Source organism: Neopsephotus bourkii, unplaced genomic scaffold (genome assembly GCF_033783945.1).
Source record: "Neopsephotus bourkii isolate Nb327-2 ecotype Australia unplaced genomic scaffold, CSIRO-AGI_Nbou_v1 NB_1526, whole genome shotgun sequence".
NCBI lineage: Eukaryota > Metazoa > Chordata > Aves > Psittaciformes > Psittacidae > Neopsephotus > Neopsephotus bourkii.
In genome coordinates, this window is record NW_026902002.1 from 5,626,548 (window position 1) to 5,646,625 (window position 20,078).

The 20,078-nt window shown below is 43.9% G+C and overlaps 1 protein-coding gene across 16 annotated transcripts in view; it reads right to left on the bottom strand.

The window, feature by feature from the left end:
- The window catches only part of BIN1 (bridging integrator 1), a 98,474-nt gene that overhangs the window by 23,731 nt on the left and 54,665 nt on the right, over positions 1 to 20,078 (bottom strand). For 6 of the 16 annotated variants that reach the window (XM_061370161.1, XM_061370157.1, XM_061370156.1 and 3 more), the window contains exons 5-11: positions 19,376 to 19,471; positions 14,251 to 14,358; positions 11,562 to 11,654; positions 6,465 to 6,550; positions 5,141 to 5,216; positions 2,953 to 3,035; positions 221 to 265 (exon numbers count right to left, since the gene is read on the bottom strand). In XM_061370161.1, coding sequence (XP_061226145.1) covers positions 221 to 265; positions 2,953 to 3,035; positions 5,141 to 5,216; positions 6,465 to 6,550; positions 11,562 to 11,654; positions 14,251 to 14,358; positions 19,376 to 19,471 — 587 coding nt within the window. The remainder of the gene's footprint in view (positions 1 to 220; positions 266 to 2,952; positions 3,036 to 5,140; positions 5,217 to 6,464; positions 6,551 to 11,561; positions 11,655 to 14,250; positions 14,359 to 19,375; positions 19,472 to 20,078) is intronic. The other 10 variants (XM_061370164.1, XM_061370169.1, XM_061370165.1 and 7 more) reach the window with 3 other exon arrangements.

The following is a 20,078-nucleotide window of genomic DNA, read 5'->3' on the forward strand; positions in this document are numbered from 1 at the left end:
GCAAGGATTCAAACCAGGCACACAAGCAGTTAATGGGATTATCCAGACACAGACTGATCTCACAGGACCCAGCAGGCCACGAACATACCGTATCATGCAAAAGACCCCTCTCCCATCACAGGGTTAACACGTGCCAGGCTGTTAAGAGTCCAGCAACAGCCTTTCCAGTTTTAGGAGCTAAATTAAACACATATTGAAATGCTGCTCTCCATACCAGTACCTGCTCATCTTTTTCCTCAGCCTGGCGAACAGTTTAGTTTTCTTTCTGTTGAGGATGGTACGCAAATCATTTCCATTACAGGGTAGCACAGTCAAATCAGGGAGGAAAAGTTAAGCTTTCAAGCATACATTCACTTGGTGACACAGATCTCACTGCAATCAAGATGATGAGATCTCCTCTCTCTCTCTATCACACACACACAGGGACACACACAGAAACATGTACACACTTCCTTTGGTTCATAGAAAGCTATGGCCTGGTTTGGAGAGGGTAGGAGAGGGCTTTCTGTGCTTTTCAAAGATCTACATATATGTGAGCAAACTAGTGCTTTCCCTGCTCTTTGGAATATGGGGTCATGGTGCACATGGAGAAGAAGAACAAAAGTGTATAGACACCAGTAGAGAATTGTACATGTCTTTTTTTCACAGGTAATCACAGCTCTACACTCTATCCTGTAAATGTTACACAAGAGGCAAGATCCCCAAATTCTCCTTTACTTACACAATCTGTGCACAGTCTTATATATGGAACCTAATTAGTAGCCTTCCTATGTCTTTTTTTCAGTCTGTCCAATCATACTGGGATAATACTAGAGATCTCCTGGGTCTTTCAGGCATCTGAGCCCAAATGTTTAAACTCCTTCAGATACAAATCCCAAACATATGTCTGAGGTTTCCATTAATTCATCAGCTGCTCTGTGCTACTGTGCTACACAGATAGCATAAGCTCCATCACCCACAGTAATGTTTCTGTAGGGCTTCGCATGAATGCCATAAAGATGTGCATGGATAATTGCCTCTCTTCTCACACCTCCTCATTCATTTCCTGCTATTGTATGAATCTCCAATCCCCTTCGCAGTAGAAAAAGGTTAGGGAAGCACCTGCTGTTATTGCAGACCACAATAAGCAATCGGATCAGTGAAGGCTATTTCCTGCTGCACACTCTTGCTCCAGCCCTGCACTACAATGAGAGGCCAGACATGCAGGAGAGACAGAAATGCCTCTTAGAATTTCCTGGTCATTGCAAAACATATTTACTATGCTGGCAAACCTACAATCTCCTGTAACAACCTGCTTCACTGTGCTCACGAGGAAGAGAGTTGCTCTGGGGCAGATCTGGCATCTCAGCCAAGATGCAGGATGTAAGTGATGAAGCAGCAGCACTCAGATTGCTGCCCACACAGGGATCTCTGTGTGTGCACTCATTTTCTGTTTTTAGGGCCCTGTGGTCTCATAGACAGGCAAAGAGCACAGAACTGCAGCTGAGGTGTCTATTACAGCCTCAGATGAACTAGCAGTTTGTGGGGACAGGAATTATTATGACAGGTAGTTTATTCATTGGAAACATTTTCAGGCCAGAAACTTCATGCTACAATAACAATGAAGATGCCTGGGACAAGCTGTCACTATACCCTACAATCACTTCCTGGAGGAAGAGAAGAAAGAGATGGACAAAGCAATGGCTACAGCCTTCAGCTGTCCTGTTACTCATCCTCTTCCAAAAGACCCTGGAGGATGCTGCTGTCAGAGACAATGTAAATGGCAGCAAGAAGATGGGCTTCAGTCTTGTTGGGTTGTGATGATCAGAGACCACAAGCTAACTTGGGAAGAAGATATTTTCACAAGAAGCATTTCTACTAGGATCTTGGAAATCTGGCATTAGCAATCCAAAATTCAGGAGCCAAATTCAACTCAAACATCCTTTAGAGCTGGCAAACACCACATACACTGCTGGAACAAGACATGTAAGCCATCTATGCATGAATGCAATAGGAGGTTCAACTGGGAGGAGAGACAAGGGACCACAGAGGTCTCAACAACTGATCTAGCCCTTCCAAATCAATGTACTCATACTACAGCCTGCCCTTACTTCATGCTGACTTCACCTCCTCCCTCTGTCAGTACATCATTTGAGGACTTGGGCTGTGCTCCTGCTCACCCAGCATATGGGATTAGCAGCAGCTGGAAGCTAGAGCCCAACACTGTTTCATCACTCACGCATCCTGGATAGAAGCCAGACAGCCTCATCCAGAGGCCGACCTCTCCCTCCCCTCTCAGTGCTAGAGAATGTGCAGACTTGCACTTAACCATACAGAATGAACCCAGCTGAGGAAAGAAAACTTGAGGCCTGGAGCACGCTCAACTCCTTGCATACCTGCAGATTGGAAGTGCTCTGAGATCAAGAGACATCATGTTAGTGAGGCTGCAACTAATTCCAGAACATACACAGAGGAAATGCACCTCAGCTGGGTACATGAGGGGCTTGGCATTAAGATAGTGCCAAGTTTTGAGGTCAAAAGAGGAGGCTAGGGAAACAAATGGGCTCTTGGTGCTCAAGCTCACAAGCTGCAGGTACATGGTGGAAGCTTTTGCGGGACAGGTGCTGGGCAACTGGACCCAGAAGGAAGGATGGCTCAGTATTACATGTCAGTGCATGGAATTCAACTTTAGAAAAGCAGAGCTGAGTGTCATTTGTCTAAATATCAGCACCTAGTGAAAGTTTAGGCCTTCAGATGCTATTCTAGAAAAACAAGAGGTATTGCATTGTCACTCCAGCCCCAAGTGCAAACTTCGACATGCTCTAGGCAGTCTTAAGAGATCAATGGCTGGCTATATGCAGGTAGTCAAATCATTCCACAGCTGACAACATGGAGGTTTCAATACCCCTGGTAGTGAATTCCCTGTCCCTCCACCCTTGATGAAGGAAAGATACTAATCCCACAGTTACTGACCTGGGCTGTGCTTTAACAGGGAAGGCATTGCCCGCGTACTGCTTGTCTAGACCCAACAGGACATCATGGAGGTTTTGGTTCAACTGCAAAATACAAAAACAAAAGAAAAAAAAACAAACAATGAGAAAAGAGCCCAAGTGCCAGAAGAGAGTCCAAGCTGGCCTGCACAGGCTGACCAGACACAGGCTTCTGCCTGTACATGTGCACATACTCAGCTATCCCAAGAGAGGACTGCCCTACATCTGTTTCCACTGCTCCCAATGTGGTTCAAAACACTACAACACTCAAATTGTTAAGGAGCTGCTGGCAACTCATGCAAATGCTTTATCTCCTCTATACATCACTCTCTCTGCTTCTCCATCATCTTCCACTCGTGTGCTGCCAGATACCACTGCAGAACCAGGCAGAGTGTTTAATCAATGAGTCTGTGTGGTAGAACTGAAGCTTCACTCTGGAGTTGTGGCCAAAGCTGTTTCTCAGACCTGCATATCAAAGCTTGGAATATGGTAATTTCAGCTTTGGAGCCAAAGGCAGCTAGATTTCCAGGCAACAAAAAGCCTTGACTTCACAGGTTGCCTGGGTCATTTAGGTTTGGGCAGGACCTGGGTATCTTTTCAGAAATGCAATAATAGGAGTTAAACTCTCTGGACCAAAGGCTGCAACATTCCCTTCAGACACTCCTATTCTGAAACAGACAATTCATAAACAAGATGACATGCCAGATTTATCACTGGTAGGAGGGATCCAATGTAATCAATGTTGGATACATCATGCCAGCAACACCAGCAGTTAATTGGATGCTATAACAGTAATAAGAAACAGATGCCTCTTATGGAACAAAGCAAAAGCCCTTCTCTCATACAAAACTCTGCAGGAAAGAAAAATCCAAGACATGATACAAAAACAGAATTCCTGTTTAACAAGCATCTTTCCCATGTTTTGCTGAATATAAGTCAACAGCAACAAACTGACAATTATAACAATCCTCCCTTTTCTGAATCAGTTCATCCCTAAGTGGGGAAGAGCAGGCTATTTACTGGAAAGGTCTCCATGAAATATCAGCAGGGCTCAAAATTAATGCATTACGTCAAGGCAGAGGGCCCCTGGCTGCTGGAAACTGAGGGACTATAACATTGCTTGTTGCTTAGCAGCTGTCTTGTTGCCAGGATGACACTGGGGAGGGGAGAGAATATAAGAGTTTTCCAACTGGGCTCTCAGTCACTGATTAAGATCAGTGCAACATTTACAGAGGGTGTGCAACTCTTAGGGGCAGTGTACAAACCTAAGGGAATCAAGACTTCTCTAGCTTTCAAGTGAAGGAGCAGGAACATATTTATAAACCAAAGTGGCAATGGGAAGCCTTCCCATGGACTGTTTCTGAGGTCTCTGATGGGTGCTGGCACATAGCACCAGGATCCAGGCAGAGCACTGCTTAGTGCTGTGATTCCCAACTCATGGCCAACTGGTAGTCCATGCAAGGGTCATGCTAAGCACTCAAATGTCTTCTTTGGGGTCACAGGGAAGGAAGGAAGCTAAAGCACTAAAGGTACTGCTGGGAAGTGTCTTCTTGAGGGACCAGAGTAAGGCAGGTCTCAATCTGCACTCAGTCTTCAGCTGACTTGCGGTTTGTCAGATTTCCTGCTGTTGTCATCCCCACAGCTAGATGAGGATTCACAGCAACTTGCTTACAGGCAGCAGAGGAACTAGCAAATAGATACCAGGCTGAGAATGCCCAGGTTATATGTTACAAATCCATAATGTAGATGAACTAAAATAAGGGAGCAAGAGATAGGCCAGAAAGTGGCTTCTCTTCCCTCTGTGGATCTGCAAATGAGCCCTCTAAAGTGACACAAAATCTCCACTGCTACATGGCCCTGTGATCTCTGCCCTGTGCTCCATCCTTTTACATTAGTATCTCAGATAGCCTTTCTTCCAAGTGGCTCAGAAAAAAGTAAGGGCTAATATTTTCCTCTGACATAGGGCACAATACTCTGTTTTCTCCAGCCTTTTTTTTTTTTTTCCAGGTATGTTTGGGGTTTGTTTGTTTTTGTTGTTTTGTTTTTGTTTTTTTTTAACTGTAGATTTTTTTTCTGTTGTTTTGTTTGTTTGTTTTGGGGACGTTGTTTGGGGGTTTTAAACAATAGTGAAGAGAGGATGTATTTGTAGGAGAATCTGTTAGTTGCCTTACCTTGCTCATTTCTTTATGGAAGTTCTCTTCTAGGCCTGCTATACTCTGGAATGTGTTGACATAGAAACCAACACGGCTGCCAAATGAAAAATGAGACAGAAGAACTTAATGGACACAATGCTTTCCCCAAAACTTTGAATTCTCCCTCTTCGGTTGCCTCTCACCCACCACTCCCATTCAAACTCAACTCTGTCATGTCTGGTACATGCTGGAATAGAAGGGCAGCAGAGGAGCATGAAGGGGATGATGGTGCAAAGGCCAGATGTGGGGCAAACACATCCAGGGTGAGGAAGAGGCCAGCTGGGACAGAATTTTGATTTGTGCTGGCTAAGGGGTAGAAGCAAGGAGGGAGTGGGAAGAGAGAGGTAGTGGTAAGGTGAGGTAAAGGATAGAGACTGTGACTCATATGGAGTGCGGGCAGAGCTGGGGAAATTGGCAGGAGGATAGATACTAATTCACTCCGAAGTCCCTCAGCACCAGAGGAAGAAAAAAGCATTAACTGTTTGCTTCAGGGGCAGAAGAGTTAGAAAGCACAGGATATGCACAGAGAAAGCAGAAGGATCAGCTGCATAGCAGAAGCCTATGAACAATCTGTGGCACCTTAAAATCTCAGCAGCTGCCTGACACCCTGCTTCTTCTAGCCATCCTGCCAGCTGCCAACAGTGCTGTACCAGCACACAGCTGGAGAAACAACAGCATGAGGGAGATGCTCTCTAAGGCTAGAGATATCACTGTTCTGCACACGGAACAGGTGCCTGTATCCCTCCCAGGTTCATGTACCCCTCCCAGCTCCTTCCTCAGCCAGGCCTGCACACTGCTTTGAGTAGAGTCCTGACCCAGGCTGGGAGGAAACGGGAGTGAAGGCAGACATCTGCACTTTGCTCTCCTGTCCTGCTGCCACCTTCTCTCTCCATTCCCCACAGACCAGCACTGCCAACCCAGGCGTTATCACTCCATTTAAAAATAAGAAACCCAGACAGTCCTAGGAGGATTTTGTCTGCTTTCTAATGTGCCCTCCACTTCATCCTCCAAGCTGAATGTTGGTCTGTTTGCTTTTCCTCCCTTTTCGTCACCATAATCACTGGTATGGCAAATCTCTACTCCCTCAAGTCTTCCAAAGTTTCATTTTGTGGTAAAGATTTTCATGAAGATCATGAGGCACAGAAAGCCCAGGGTGAATCTGTCTGGAATCCTAGGACAGACTCTCCAAGACAATCAAGAAAACAAGAGCAGACACCCAGCCCAAGCTAAGGGGGACAGTAATACAAGAGCTTGGATATTCACTTCCTTCCTACCAGCCCTTAGGGAAATCTTCAGGACTCACCTGTTCCATAGTGAAGGCAGCTCCTCCTGCAGATCAACATTCATCTCTTCAAATACCTTCTGAGCCTTTACTAACTCTTCCTCAGCCTTGACAACGAGAAGGGAGATTGTTAGCTCCAAGGCAAACAAGTAGCCTGTAGGGCTGGGACAACTGTGACTCTCTTGACTTCTTCAGGAGACCAGGCAAAATTCTAGCATGGGGTAATCCCCATCCCAAATTAATCTCCCAGGAGCCAGGGTTGCATCACAGATTATTTGATACCCCTTCAGCTTGCATGTGTTAACTAACTCTCAGGCTTTTTCTCAACAGACTACCCTGTTTGGACACTCAGAAAGTAATTCAAACATCCACTAATGTATTTTAAGCTTTATAAATTTCCCTGGCTTCAAAAACTGAATGGAGCTGGTCAGGCATTCCAGCCTTCCAGATGAAGATAACAGTGGCCCCTGCCCCTTGCCAGGTCTCTGAAAAGAGTTGAAATCCATCCCAAATGATGTTGAAGAAGGATCCTCCCTCAAGGGGATGCTCTTTGTTCAGGTAAGTTCATGCCAAAGCCCCATCTCTTCTGAGGAAGGGAGGAGGTTTGCATCCTTGGCTGATACAGCTCTCTCACAAAGCTGACTGGAGAAGCAAGAAAGGGTATGCAAAGCATGAGTTGTGCCAGCAGGAGGCCAGGCTGGTGTGCTTGAGCAGCAGGTCTTGGTTTCAGTGGTCCTGTACAAGAGCCATCCCAAGCTGGCTGTTGGTCACCAGCAACAAAGGAAATACGTCTTATACAGGACCTCCTTCCCCCATTTGACAGTTTAAATTGCAACTGTTCATTTCACCTAAACAGTGAGAGACCCCAGCAATGATGACAGAATTCTGTTGGGTTTTAGTGACAAACAAGGATAATCCTGGTCTCTGTTGCTGGCAGCAGAAACCAGCAACGAGCTTGTTCCCCTTCCTATATTTGTCCTAGGTGACCTCTTCCTCTTTTCAGTACCTTGACTTACAACTCAAAGCTTGCTAATTAAAATGTTTATATTCTGTGATTTGCAACAAGACAGGATTCTTCCATAACCCTATGCAGCATGGAAAATACCTGTATGAACAATATGATGACACATCTTTACAGGAAAGTCAGCACAAGGGCCTACCTGTATGTGTGACAACAGCAGGAGTGCCATGGGGCGCTCCAAAGAGCCCACAAGCATCTCTCTACAAGCCTGCAGTCTGATTCCCACCCCTTCTAGTCTTACCTTCTTTGTGCTAGCTTAATTAAAGAAATCCAGCTTACAGCTCCTTAGTGACAGACATATGCAAAGAGAGGATTGATAGGAGAAAGCACCTAAAACTATTTTTCAGTTCAGAGTCCTGTTCCTCCATGTTGCATATGATCCTTACACTCCCCATTTATCTCATGGTTTATGAGCAAGCTGGAGAAGCTCTTGCTCTCCAGCTAGCTCCACTTTTCAGAGGGTTGCCCACTGCTGACAAAGGCAAGGCTAAGACTGTACTGAAGATCAGAAGAGAGTGTTTCCCCTAGAAAGAGACTCAACTGAGAAGTATTCAAGTTATTCAAGTTATTCCTCCTGACCTTGGGAGGAACAGGAAGGGGGAGAAAGGGCCATAATGTTTCTACCCAGAAAAACCCTGTATTTTGCTGCTACACTCACTGAAAAACCCAGCATTTCAAGAGAGTTTGCACAAAACAAAACCCCCTTTTAAACTGAGATACCATTTATGCTGGATCACAGACAATGATCACAAAGACTCGATTCTGTCTTAAAATCCCTCTACAAATGAATGTTTCTAATGTAATCATTTAAAGGGAGAAAAAACATGACAGTCCATCCTTTGGCTTTATCTTATTCTAATTTCCAACATAGCAGGGAAATGAGGCACCACTAACAACTGTTATTTTTTCAGGTACAGTGAATATTAATAATAGTCTTTCCCTCTCTCATTTACCTGTTCAGAAGGTCAAAGAACCTAGAAAGGAACATGTGAATATTGTGACATCCCAAGGCAACAGCAAAATCAGCAACAGGCAACGTTCACTCTAGAGTAGTAGTAGGAATTAGGTTTCACCTAGTGCTCCCATTCCTAGGTACAGCACTGAATTAATTCTTCACTCCTTTGTCAGCCCAGGGATCTTCTCATCAGTGGAATTTATTTTGCTTGGAAGTAGAGGTCCTGATACTGGATAAACCTGACTGCTTCCAGCTGGAGCTGGAAGACAGACATTAACTTGGTCATAAGCCCTGCTAGAGGAAAAGACAGCTCATGCAGTAAGGTGGGGAAAGGGGGAAGAGATAAAAGTTTCAGGGCAGAGCCCATTGCTACCATATATGTTCTCTTTCCATTTCAGGTGTCATCCTTAGAGAGAACTGAGGCAGAAGGACATAATGGCCAGGTCCACAAAATGTGATCTCAAAAAATTCCTCCTCTCCTCTCCCTGCCTGAAAGGGGGAAAGTTTGAGCAGGAGCTGGACAACATAAATGCTTTCCTGATCTTCCATCTAGCCAAGGCTCAGAGTGCCAAGCACAACCAGTCCAGTTGTGATAGGGCAGGGGGCAATTATTCCACATTGTGTTTCCTACCATTGTGCACCCCAACACTCATGAGTGCCTGGCAAGCTCCAGCCTGGTGCTTTCGGGCAATCTAGTGGACATTTCTCTTCACATACTATGCTGTGCACAGTTCAGCAAATAGTTTAGTATCTATGAGGCAGAGGTAAGAATAAGAGGCAGGTGCCCCACCCCAGGCCCAAGCCCCCACCGGTCCCTGCCAAATGTGCCTTTCAGAAGGTTGTCAGGGCCCAGGACTCAACTTGCTGACTTCTTCCTACAGAGATATTGTTCTATTATCACTGCAGCACCAAAGACGTTGGTTTTTAGTCTGCATTCAGCATTTCAGGGAAGCTTAGCAAAAAGGCAAGAATTTGATGTTCTAAGCCATTTTCCCCTTTGTTTCAAAAAGCACAGTCACTAAAATTTGTAAACCAGAGCATGCAATAGCAAACTGCCCCAGGAGACTTTACAGAAAACTCCCACTGTATTGTTATTATCAGTATCTGCTAAAGGCCTAAAATGCCAGTAGTTTGCACACTGGAGGGAGGGACTTGGATTTATAGTAGAAATAACAGGTCTCACTGACCCCATTTTTGCTTGGAGGTTGTAAAATTTTCAGGCAAGAAGAGACAGCAACACAGCTGCTGGTAAGAGGAAGGACTGGTTCTTTTAGGCTTAACATTCTGAAGCTCCTGGATAAATGCATTGTCATCAGCTCTCCGGCTTAATGAGATTTAGGGTTGTCATTAACGCATGCAGTCTTGAAGTCATGCAAATACAAAACCTGAAGCCTTTTTTTTTTCCTGCCTGCTTACATTTGCAAAGAAAAGCTGGAAAACATACAGGTTCAGGAATCAAACTAATCTTCTTTAGTGAGATTTGTTTTTTTTTTTTTGTTACCAATCAAAATAAAAATAATTACAAAAAATACATTAAGAAAAAAAGACCCATACAATTAAAAACAAATAATTAAGGATGGCAATAGTACCATTTAGTTCAAGAATGAAGTAGGAAAAGTTTAAATGAGGACTTAAACTTGATTTGAAAATATCTGGGGTGAGTGAAGATATTAAAGCCATGCAGCAGGAGGTTAACACCCCTGAAACACAGCAGGTCGAAAGATTATATACCCCCTTGCTCTAGGGCAAAGTCAGCCAGTACAGTGAAATTATCAAATGACTCTGTGTAGCCTGTCAAAGATCAGAGCATAATGGCTGAGGGAGCACTTGTGGGTACTGCTTCTCCAGGCAATCTCTGAGCACTGGTTTTACTCCCAGTCACCCCAGCCAGTCTGAGAAGAGGAAAAATGCCCCCATGAGTTGATTTATTTATCTGTGGCTTGAGAAACTTCCCATGCCTGCTTTCCAGTCCTTCAGAAATATCACCAGGCAAACAGAGCTGTCAAGAACCACAGCCATGCAGGTTGTTCCCAGAGCCTCAGCTGAGGCACAGGAAAACCCCGCAGTAGCCTGCCAAAAGTCCTTCTCCCTTCAATCAAGAATGAATACATACTTCCTCCCTTTGCTATGCATCTCAAACAGGACTGTTAATAGGTGCTCTTTCCCCAGGCTTTATTGATGTGGTAATATAGTCCTTTCCCTGATCATAAACTGACTGTGAAAAGTCCAGGTGCTTTATAAGGTGTGAGCGATTTAGTGTTTCTAAACCACAATTCATTCACTGACTAGGAGTGTGAAAATTCAGGAGCATTTGAATAAGAACAGATGAGCACACCAGGAACTTGTGAGCAGGTAACTGGCACTCTCCCAGACTGGGTAATGATTTACTCTCCCTTGCCCATTGAAAGCATTTTTTTCTGACTGTCTTATGTCAGCTCCTTCTTATCCCTTAAAGAGCTCCAAGGTAAATACCAAGGGAGATTTCATCAGGAAGCTTCTCCTGCGCTAGCAGGACTGAAATTCTTAGTCCCTGTAGTCTCTCTAAGCTGCCCCTATGTCCCTCAAGATGCTAGAATCTAAACATTCAGCCAAGTTCTACCATTTCTCCTATGCAGGTTGAAATTATTCTGTATGTGTGGAAATGGCTCTTTTAGACTATGAAAGTCAGGATTGTGCACATTTTGGAAACTTTGATTTTACCAAAGGATAAAGTTGCAATACAGTCAGAAAACTATGCAGCAGCCATAGAAATTGCTTCGAATAAGTGGATTGTTGTGGTTTGGTTTTGGGTGGTTTTTTTCCTGGCTTTACTCAACAGCACAAATGCAGAAGCCAATCTTTGGAGGAACTACACTACATTACCCTCTGCCTTAGCATTATGCCATAGCCTTTCTTCATCCTCATTTTGTTTTAGCAGGAGAAAACAGCAGTCCAGGATTAACACACCTGATTAGAAATCAATAGAGCATGCACAAATTTACTCATTTGGTCAGCAACTTCTACATGACCACTGTGGCTCAGGAGTATCAAGGACACACTCAGAGAGGACTAGAGTGAACGTTGCCTAGAGATTAGTTGCATGGTATATTCTAGAGCCCAAAATAGCGCATGCAGGGTTACAGCCAGGTAGATCAGCAGTCACCTGATTTCGGAGCAGATTAGTTTGCGCAACGAGGTGAGCTTGTAGCTTCCCTTGACACCACTGAGGCGCAGCTTTCTCAAGCAGCGAAACAGGCTGGGGAAGGGAGCATGTTTGAGTGAAAAGAAAAAATAAACAGAGAACAAGAGAGAGACAAACATGTATCTTTTAGGCTGAAAAAAATTAAATTCACAACAGAGAGTGTATTTAGAGGCTGGGCCAAACCAGCATCACCAAGGCAAGAACAAAAACAAACATCCCAGGACCAATTGGTTATGAATCCTTTGAAGCATGCCAAGTTTAGCAGTAATTAATGCTCCAGTGTGGGCTGGGATATGGAAGACCAGCCAGACAGCTGCAAAGGGCAACAGATACAGTTGTTAGTGTCCTAGCACACAGACAACCCTGCTCCAAGTCATGGCTGCGAAGTGGGAGCTCCTTGAAGAGAGGTCAGGATTAATTAACCATTGTAATTATTTGCATGCAACAGCTGAAAGTCCACAGTGCTTTATTTTAATGGCAGGTTGTGAGTTTAGCAATAAGTGGCAGGAGTCCTGGGTGGGAAAAGAACATCCGTATATCAGAGAAGAAACAAAAAAAAAAAGAGTCCATATAGCTCCAAAAGGTATTGGCATTACTGTTTCTGTTACTGTACTATGAAACATTAATCAGGTCAGTTCCTGCTCGCATGCTGTGTCATAAACATGATTTCTTTTTCCCACAAACCTGTCATCATATACCAAAGTCCCTTACACTGGAACAACTCTGCTTCAAAGGTCACAAAAGCAAAATCACAGTCACAGAACAGAGAGATAAGCTTCCCCACAAGTGTGAGATTTCAGGCTGGGCTGTGAAACCTGGGAAGAGCATACATATATAACTTTCAGACACTCACTGCTCCCATCTTTACAGGATCAGGACAGTGCAATGTGTCACACAGTATTCCATACATGAGCTTATGGCTTAAAGCACAGAGGTGGAAAGATCTGATCCAGTGCACATTTTGGCTAACGAGAAGAGTCCGATCAAGTACTGAGGCTGAATCAGGAACAGAGGACCAACTCTTAAATCCCAACATTTCAAACTGCAGTTCTTCATACTTTAACAAAAGTGCAACAAACAATCCCTTGTTAATAACATCTTACGTGAGTATCTGTGGCAACGCGAGCAAATGCAGCAATTACAAAGTTGGCCAGCTTCTTGCATTGCAGATCACCAGGTACCAACCTGAGTAGCTTAATTCCTACAAAAAACATTTCCACTGCAGTAAAGATCCCACAAGCACACACCAATAACAATACCACACCCTGTGGAAATTCTGCTCTTGTCCCCGAACACAGTGAAGTGCTCTGAACAGAAGGCACAACCAGCTGGGCCTCATGCCTTGCATACAGAACCAAGACTTGCTTTGCCACATAAATGATACAATGACACCTGAGCCATCAATCTCTTTCCCCTTTGTCTGTCAAGGTTTATCGCAGAGCATGCAGTGAGCAAGTGGATGACTGAAAACTCGCAGCTTAAAAATAAAAGTACTATGGCCATTAGATGTATATCTTTTGCTCATGGGAGAGATCCACCTTTATTTCTTATGCAGGAGAAGCACTAGTGTCTCTTACATAGCACATATTTCCTCCTACCAGAAATAACTCTAAGCAAAAAGTTGCCATTTTTGTTCCGCCCGTTCAGAAGATACAGATCCAGGCTCGCTCTTTCTTGTACTGGTTCTAGCCTGAAGAGTACTGATATGCCATGGCCCTTATCCAACAGAATTAAAGATGTCTCTCCAGCCCTGGACTGTTCTGTTGTGTCAAGACCTGTCCTGTGGAACAGAGCACAGTGGGCTCAAATCCATGCAGGATATATGAATAATCCACAGCTGATTTTCTGGTCAGGTATTTGAACCATGCATCTCCTGTAGAACAAAGTTAACACTATTACCTTTATTCAGGAACATTTAAAATAAAAATATAGATTTTATTTTTAATGAACTTATTTTAATTAAAAATATTTCACTTGCATGTTGGGCATGCTCTGTGGTTAACCCTGGATCAAGCTGTTCAGACATGAAAGAAATCACACCCTGACAAGAGAAATCTCTTTGTTTTCTGCTTTTAGACGTATTTATTATCCAACAATTGTGACCATTTGACAAAAGAGCACAGCCATCAAGTGTGCACAGGGTGAACTATGAACTTGTAACTTGCACTGTCCTAGTGTATCAGAGGACTTCACAAACACAATCAACCTCAAACACTCACTCTCACCACTGCTCTTAGATGAGGAGACAGGTCCCCAAGAAGCAGACAAACTGGAAAATTTCTCGGGGACATTGCAAGCTTTTGCTTCCCCCAGGAGCACATGGGCTTTTCTGACAGAGGTTACTGGTCCTGCAACATCTGACCAAGCATGCCTAGGCCTTGGCCACCGAGAGATGCAAACTGATGATGGTGGGTCTGAACCAGTACACCAGAGACCATCCTGACTTCTGGTAGAACCAAACAGATGAGAAGGAAATACCTAGCAAAATGTCACCAATACATGACACTTCAGTGATCTTAGAAGTCATTTTGAACCTAAATGATTCTATGAAAACAGTCAAGAGGTACAGGTGCACTTAAAACCTGCTCAGTAGGCAAATTCAGACCTCCCAAGGTGAAAGGATGGCTGCACATCCTTCTGCTTGCTTTACCTTTGCAATTTTGGTTTCATCCTTCTTCTTTGCAGTTTGCAGGGCTTCAAAGTGGTGTCTAGCACTGTCATAATCCACAAGCTTCCGCCCTCGCTTCGCTATACGAGACTAAAAAGGATAGAGAAAAGAATTGTGACAATCTTCTCCAGCAGCCAAAACACAAAGCTTTTCAGGAAAACACCCTTTCCCTTCATCCAACTTCGAGAGCACCCCATGCTCTTGCCCGTGCAAGGATACTTGCTGGATACTCCACACAGGCTGCACAGGGAGGTGGCCCTGGGGGCCACTGTGGCAGCCACCATCCTAGAGGGAGCTCCTCAGGAGCAGAGCAGAGCCAGCCAGTGAAAGCAATAGGATTCAGCCAACAGCAGACCTCACTTTTGGGTGGAAGTAATGTTTTCAGGACTGTAGCTCCACAGCTTCATAAGCCTCCCCATGTGCCTGCATCTTGCAGGCACCTGCTTCATCATTTTCAGGGCCTCCTGAGGACTGCAGGCAGACTCTAATAAACCAACTCACAGCCCTGGTTCAAAAGATTAAGTTCAACAAAAGAAGGCATTTCTTCTGCCAGCATAGCAAAGGCACTCATCCATGTGGTTAGGATACACCCAGGACAGCATTTTGGATCCTGCAACAGGAGGTCCAGACGTAAGTGACCACAGCCATGGCCAGTGGTTCATTGTAACTTAGCTATTAAGCAAGAGAAGTGCAAGGGGAAATCTGTAGCACTGTGTCACTAATAGGCAAGACACAATGAGACCTTAACAAACATAAGGTAGGAGCCGACTGTGTACCAGGCTCATGTTCAGGAATGAAGTTCTGACAAGCCCACGCGTGAGAATCCAAAATAGACAGTTAGACCTGTGGCCAGATCCTTCATTAGCTTTCATCTGAGGTGCCTCTGGCTCTCTTCCCCAGCAGTTTCATCCTGGGGAGGCTCAGGCCCACTGTGCTGCCCTGTTTTAAGATCTATCCATTCCCCTTAGACCGTTGCCTCCCACACTTCCTACAAACACCCCTGACTATCTGAGTTAGAACGCAGATCTTCCCAGCCTGACCCTAGCACGCCCAGCTCGAAGAGCCTTGTCCAGCATCAGCGATCAGTAGTCTAGAGACAGCCTGGAGAACTGGAGTGACACGATATGGCAAGGAGCCAGGAGGGGTTTTAATTAACCACGGCACCCAGGGAAATTGAAAGTGCAAGAGTGATAATGAATAAATCCTAAGCAAATTGCTTGTCCTTGACAGACTTTCTGTAGAAAACAGTTATGACTGAGATACTGATCAATGGAGTATTCAGACTGGGAAAAATGGTTGTATGTGTAAGACATTTCTGAAAAATGGTCTGCTTTACCTTAATGACCTAAACAGCAGGTGAGCTATTAAAAATGCAGTCCTGGAGTAGCCTTTTGACTACTGGAATGAGATCTGGAGTAAGAAATATGAACAGAATTCTGAGAGTCATAAAAGGTTTGAGGTTGACAGGGACCTCTGGAGGTCATCATGCCCAAAACCCCTGCTCAAGCGGGGTCACCAAGGGTTAGGTGGCCAGGATTGTGCGTAGGTAATTTTTGAATATGGGGAAGTCTTTTTTGTGGCAAGACATTAAAGACACTTTGTTTTTATTTACTAACATTAATTTTTTTTAAATATAACTTTCTGTAGGTACAGCTTGATAGTATAAGAAGAATCCCTGGCAGTCTTCAAGACCAGTTTGCGCAGGAACTTGAACAGCCTGGTCTAGTGGGAGGTGTCACTGCCCATGGCAGGGGGTTGGAACTAGATGATCTTTAAGGTCCTTTCCAACCTAAACATGCTATGCTATGATGAAGAATCAGCATTGGGATTTACTTGTAAAAGCAAAATCCTCTCTCTCTCCACTGCACTTGGCAGGGAGATGCAGTTTCTCTCCCTAGGATCCTGCAGATAAGCTGCAAAACCCCCCTCAGGGCTGATCTCTGCCAGACCAGCTGGGACCAGTTCGCAGGTCTCCCACACATGCTCCTCTGCACTTACAGCAAGCACTGGTGCAGCTCTGTGTGAGTCACAGCAGATCTGCAGGATCTCAGCCACACACACACCCAAATTGACTTCAGAGCGTTCAGCTCACTCTGAGAGAGGAATCACGAAGAAGCTGAGCCACTTCATAATCAAGGTCCCTAGAAGACACCTCTCAGACATCATGCTGCCAGCCTGACACTGAGACAGAATGTCAGAGAGGGACAGTCTCTGAGGTGGTAGTTAGTGCATTTTACACTCACATTAGATAAAACACATGGTCAGATCTGGGATTTAAGAGATGGAATTTTTCCATGAGATCAGACTGGTAGAGCCAGTTGGAGTTTTGCCCACCTCTGACGCAGCAAAAAGCCGGTTTCAGGTTTTCCTGCCACCCCACCATGGAGTTTGATTGAATGTCAGCCATCTCTCAAATAAGGTCACTCCTGCCCTTTTTTGCAGCTCCTAATCTTCTACGCCTCACCCTCGTATTCCTACTATAGTATGTGGAAATGCTGCAGGCAAGTCCTCCTGGAGTAACTGATCACACTGCCTGTGATGGAAGGAATGGGACAGCCCAGTCCAGGAAGGCTGCAGGGTAGTTTCCATGTATGACTCAAGGATAGCTGCAGCCACCTACCACCATCTGATGGTAAAAGCTGAACAACAGAGTCTGCTGCTTTGCAGCAAATTCATCTTAACTGGAGCTTCCTTTAAACAAACAAACCAATCAACCATCCACCCACCAGAAAGCACTTCTCTGCCCTCCCTTATATTTAACCTAGTAGAACAGGGTACCAGTTTCATTGCAAGACAGAAAACAGCCAATCCACAGCTATTAAGAACTTGGGTTATGGTTTATCTTCTCTGGGCTTAGTATAGAGACCTGTATTCTTACTGTGTACTCTGCAACCTCAACCAAAAATATTACAGATGATGCAAGAGTCCTGCTCTAAGAAATTACAGATACTGACTGCAAAGAAAGGATAAAATACTCTCTGCATTCCCATTTTTCAATAAAGATACTCTTTGTTGACCCGTCCTCACCCAACATTTAAAAATTATTTCCTTTAACTTATAGAAATTCCTTACTAAAGGAATGCTATGTTTTCACATTCCTGCTGCGGATCCCATTGCAATTACAAAAAAATTCAAAGGAAATTTTCCAGACACTCAAGTGAAGAAGAATTCAGAATATGTTTGAATTTAACAAAAAATACACGCATGATCTAACTCATCACAGATTTTAATTACTTAGCCATTAACAAAAAACAGACATTCACAGAACTAAATCAGAACCATCTTTTCTCCATAAATCCTCTTTCAGTATCACAGAATTACAGGAAAAGCAGGAAATTTGCTTCTGTGGAGAAAAAAAAACAAGCAAACAAATAAACTACTACCACAACAACAGAAAAACTCTTCAAATATTCTGTTAATCACATAAGAATGGGGTTTCCAGCCTCAGGAACTCTAATTCCTTACATGAAGCCAAACTACTCTTTTATACGACTGTGGTAACCTTCAACAGCAGCACTTAGAAAGAGTTTCTACCAATTGAAGAAACTCTAAGCCACTTCTTGATTTGAGTATTTCTGACTGCTCTGGGGTAAGGAGGATGATGGATCCAGCTGAATTAGCAATAAAAACATACTGACCTTTTTATGTCCTACCACTGAAAGCCCATTTTAAACAAATAGGCAACCCTTGTGAAATACACCCATATCTTATTGTAGGAACTAAGAGAAAGTCAAATTCTCAGTTATTTTAGGAAGTGAAGCAGAGGTGAGTAGTGTTTTCTTTAAAACATAGATTGTGCATAAAATTGCTTTAACTTCCCCATTTTCTAGAGCATCATCTGAAGACTAAGAACATTAGTTATAATAACTTAGTGGCCCATTCAGAAGCCTGAAAGGATCCATAGGAGCTCAGTACCTAACACCTCAAGTTCTGGTGGAATTTGAGTTGTCCCAGCCTTTCACTCTTTTAAAATCTCACCATAAAGCCTCAGTGGGACCCAAGCAGAAATCGTAAAGATATTTAGCATAGAAAAAAGTGACACTCTGAGGTGACCCCATGCACAGCTGACAAGGCTGCTAAAATGTGATATGGACTGAAGCAGTCCAGAAGTCCAAGTTTACAGCAAGACTAAAAAGTGCATGAGGCTCTGCACTGCTAATTGAGGAACATGGCATCACACTAGAGGGAGCGATCAGCTCTACAGTCTTGAGAGGGTGGAAAAGCAACAGCAAGCCTCTCCACCCTTTCCCACTTCAGACTTCCACGGGCAGAAGAGGCCAAAAAAAAATGAAGCATGAACAAGGAGTCCCAGAAGGCAGTAACACTGCTGTTCAGGGCTCATTTTACAAGCCTGTGACCTGCCCTGCTTTGATACAGCACAGGACCCCTGAAGCAACAAATATTGACAGAAGTTTTAAGAGACATGTGGTGGGGAAAAGGTTGTTTTCACTGGGATGTAGCCAAGTTGATACTTCCCATATGGTGATATCATTAGTAGTGTTTCCATATGGTAAAGACATTTCCTGCATAACCTTCTCAAAATGAATGGAGAGAAGATAACTGTGGGTGAAGGGAAGCTCCCAGGACATCACTCAAACCCAGGTCAAAAAGATGGCTATCGAGCATTCCCCTCTCCCTGTAAAAAGCTAGTTATGTGCACAGCAAGACTTTGGGGAACACACAGAAATCTGCTTTCCACACCAGCCTCTACTTATAAAGCACACTTGCCACTAATTGCTTACTCCATGCTTTGTGCTTACAAGGAAACTAAAAAAGACAAAGGATCAAAAACAGAGACAGAGCTTTTGAGTTATTGCTGACGCTGCCTTCCAGCACTCTGATACAATAGGGAATTTTACAAATCCTCCTGTTCTGCAATTTCGTTTTCTCTTCAGCGTCCTTCCCCCGGATTCTTCACATTTATATATGAGAACATAACATATTCATTCACATGACCCAGTGCCATGGAGTTCTTGGCTGTTCTAAAAGGAGAGCTTGCAGCAGCACAGCACAAACATCCACCTAAAGAAGATGGGGACGCAAGAAATTCTAATGAGGTTTCACCTGCTGTGACTCTCTAGATCAGAACGTTTAAATATAAACTTACTTTAATATCAGGAAATTGGCCAAGGTACGTATCCATGGTCAGGAGCGCCTGATCCACCAGCTTCTGATGGAAATCTGTCCAGAGGAGATCATTGTTCTGAAAAACAAAAGTAATAAGATAGTTATTAAGAAAACAACATTTCTATTTTAATTCTTGAGTGCTACAGTCAACAATTTCAGTCCCCCAGAGCTCTTAAGAAATAGCCATTTGAAAAAACTAAGGACCAGAGAAGTTAGTTGAAAACAGAGGTCATGCCAGAAATGTAGAAACAGAGAAGAAAGCCTGATGATGCTAATTCAGGTGACCTCTCCTAAGGACACAGCATCCTCCATGAACCTTCCTTCTGAAGGCCTGTCTTTTCACCCTAGTGCTAGCTCAAGCCCATACAATGGAAGGCACCATTTTCTGCTTTTCAATACAACAGAGCTTTCTGGAGGATAATGAATAATAACAGAGAGCCAATCTAGCAGTCTTCAATCTTCACACCACTTCCTCCACAGGTCAATGGACGTCACATCCAATGCTTGCACCCTAAACTGAGCAGCTTTATCCTTCATTTTATCTCAGGCACAGTAACTTCCCATCAACAGCTTCTATTAGCTGGAAATTTCCCCCCTTCTTCCGTTTTTTTTCCACTGGAACAAAGGTTTGTGGCTAAACTATTTAGGAAAAATCCCCATCTTATAAGGGATTCTGTTGTTGT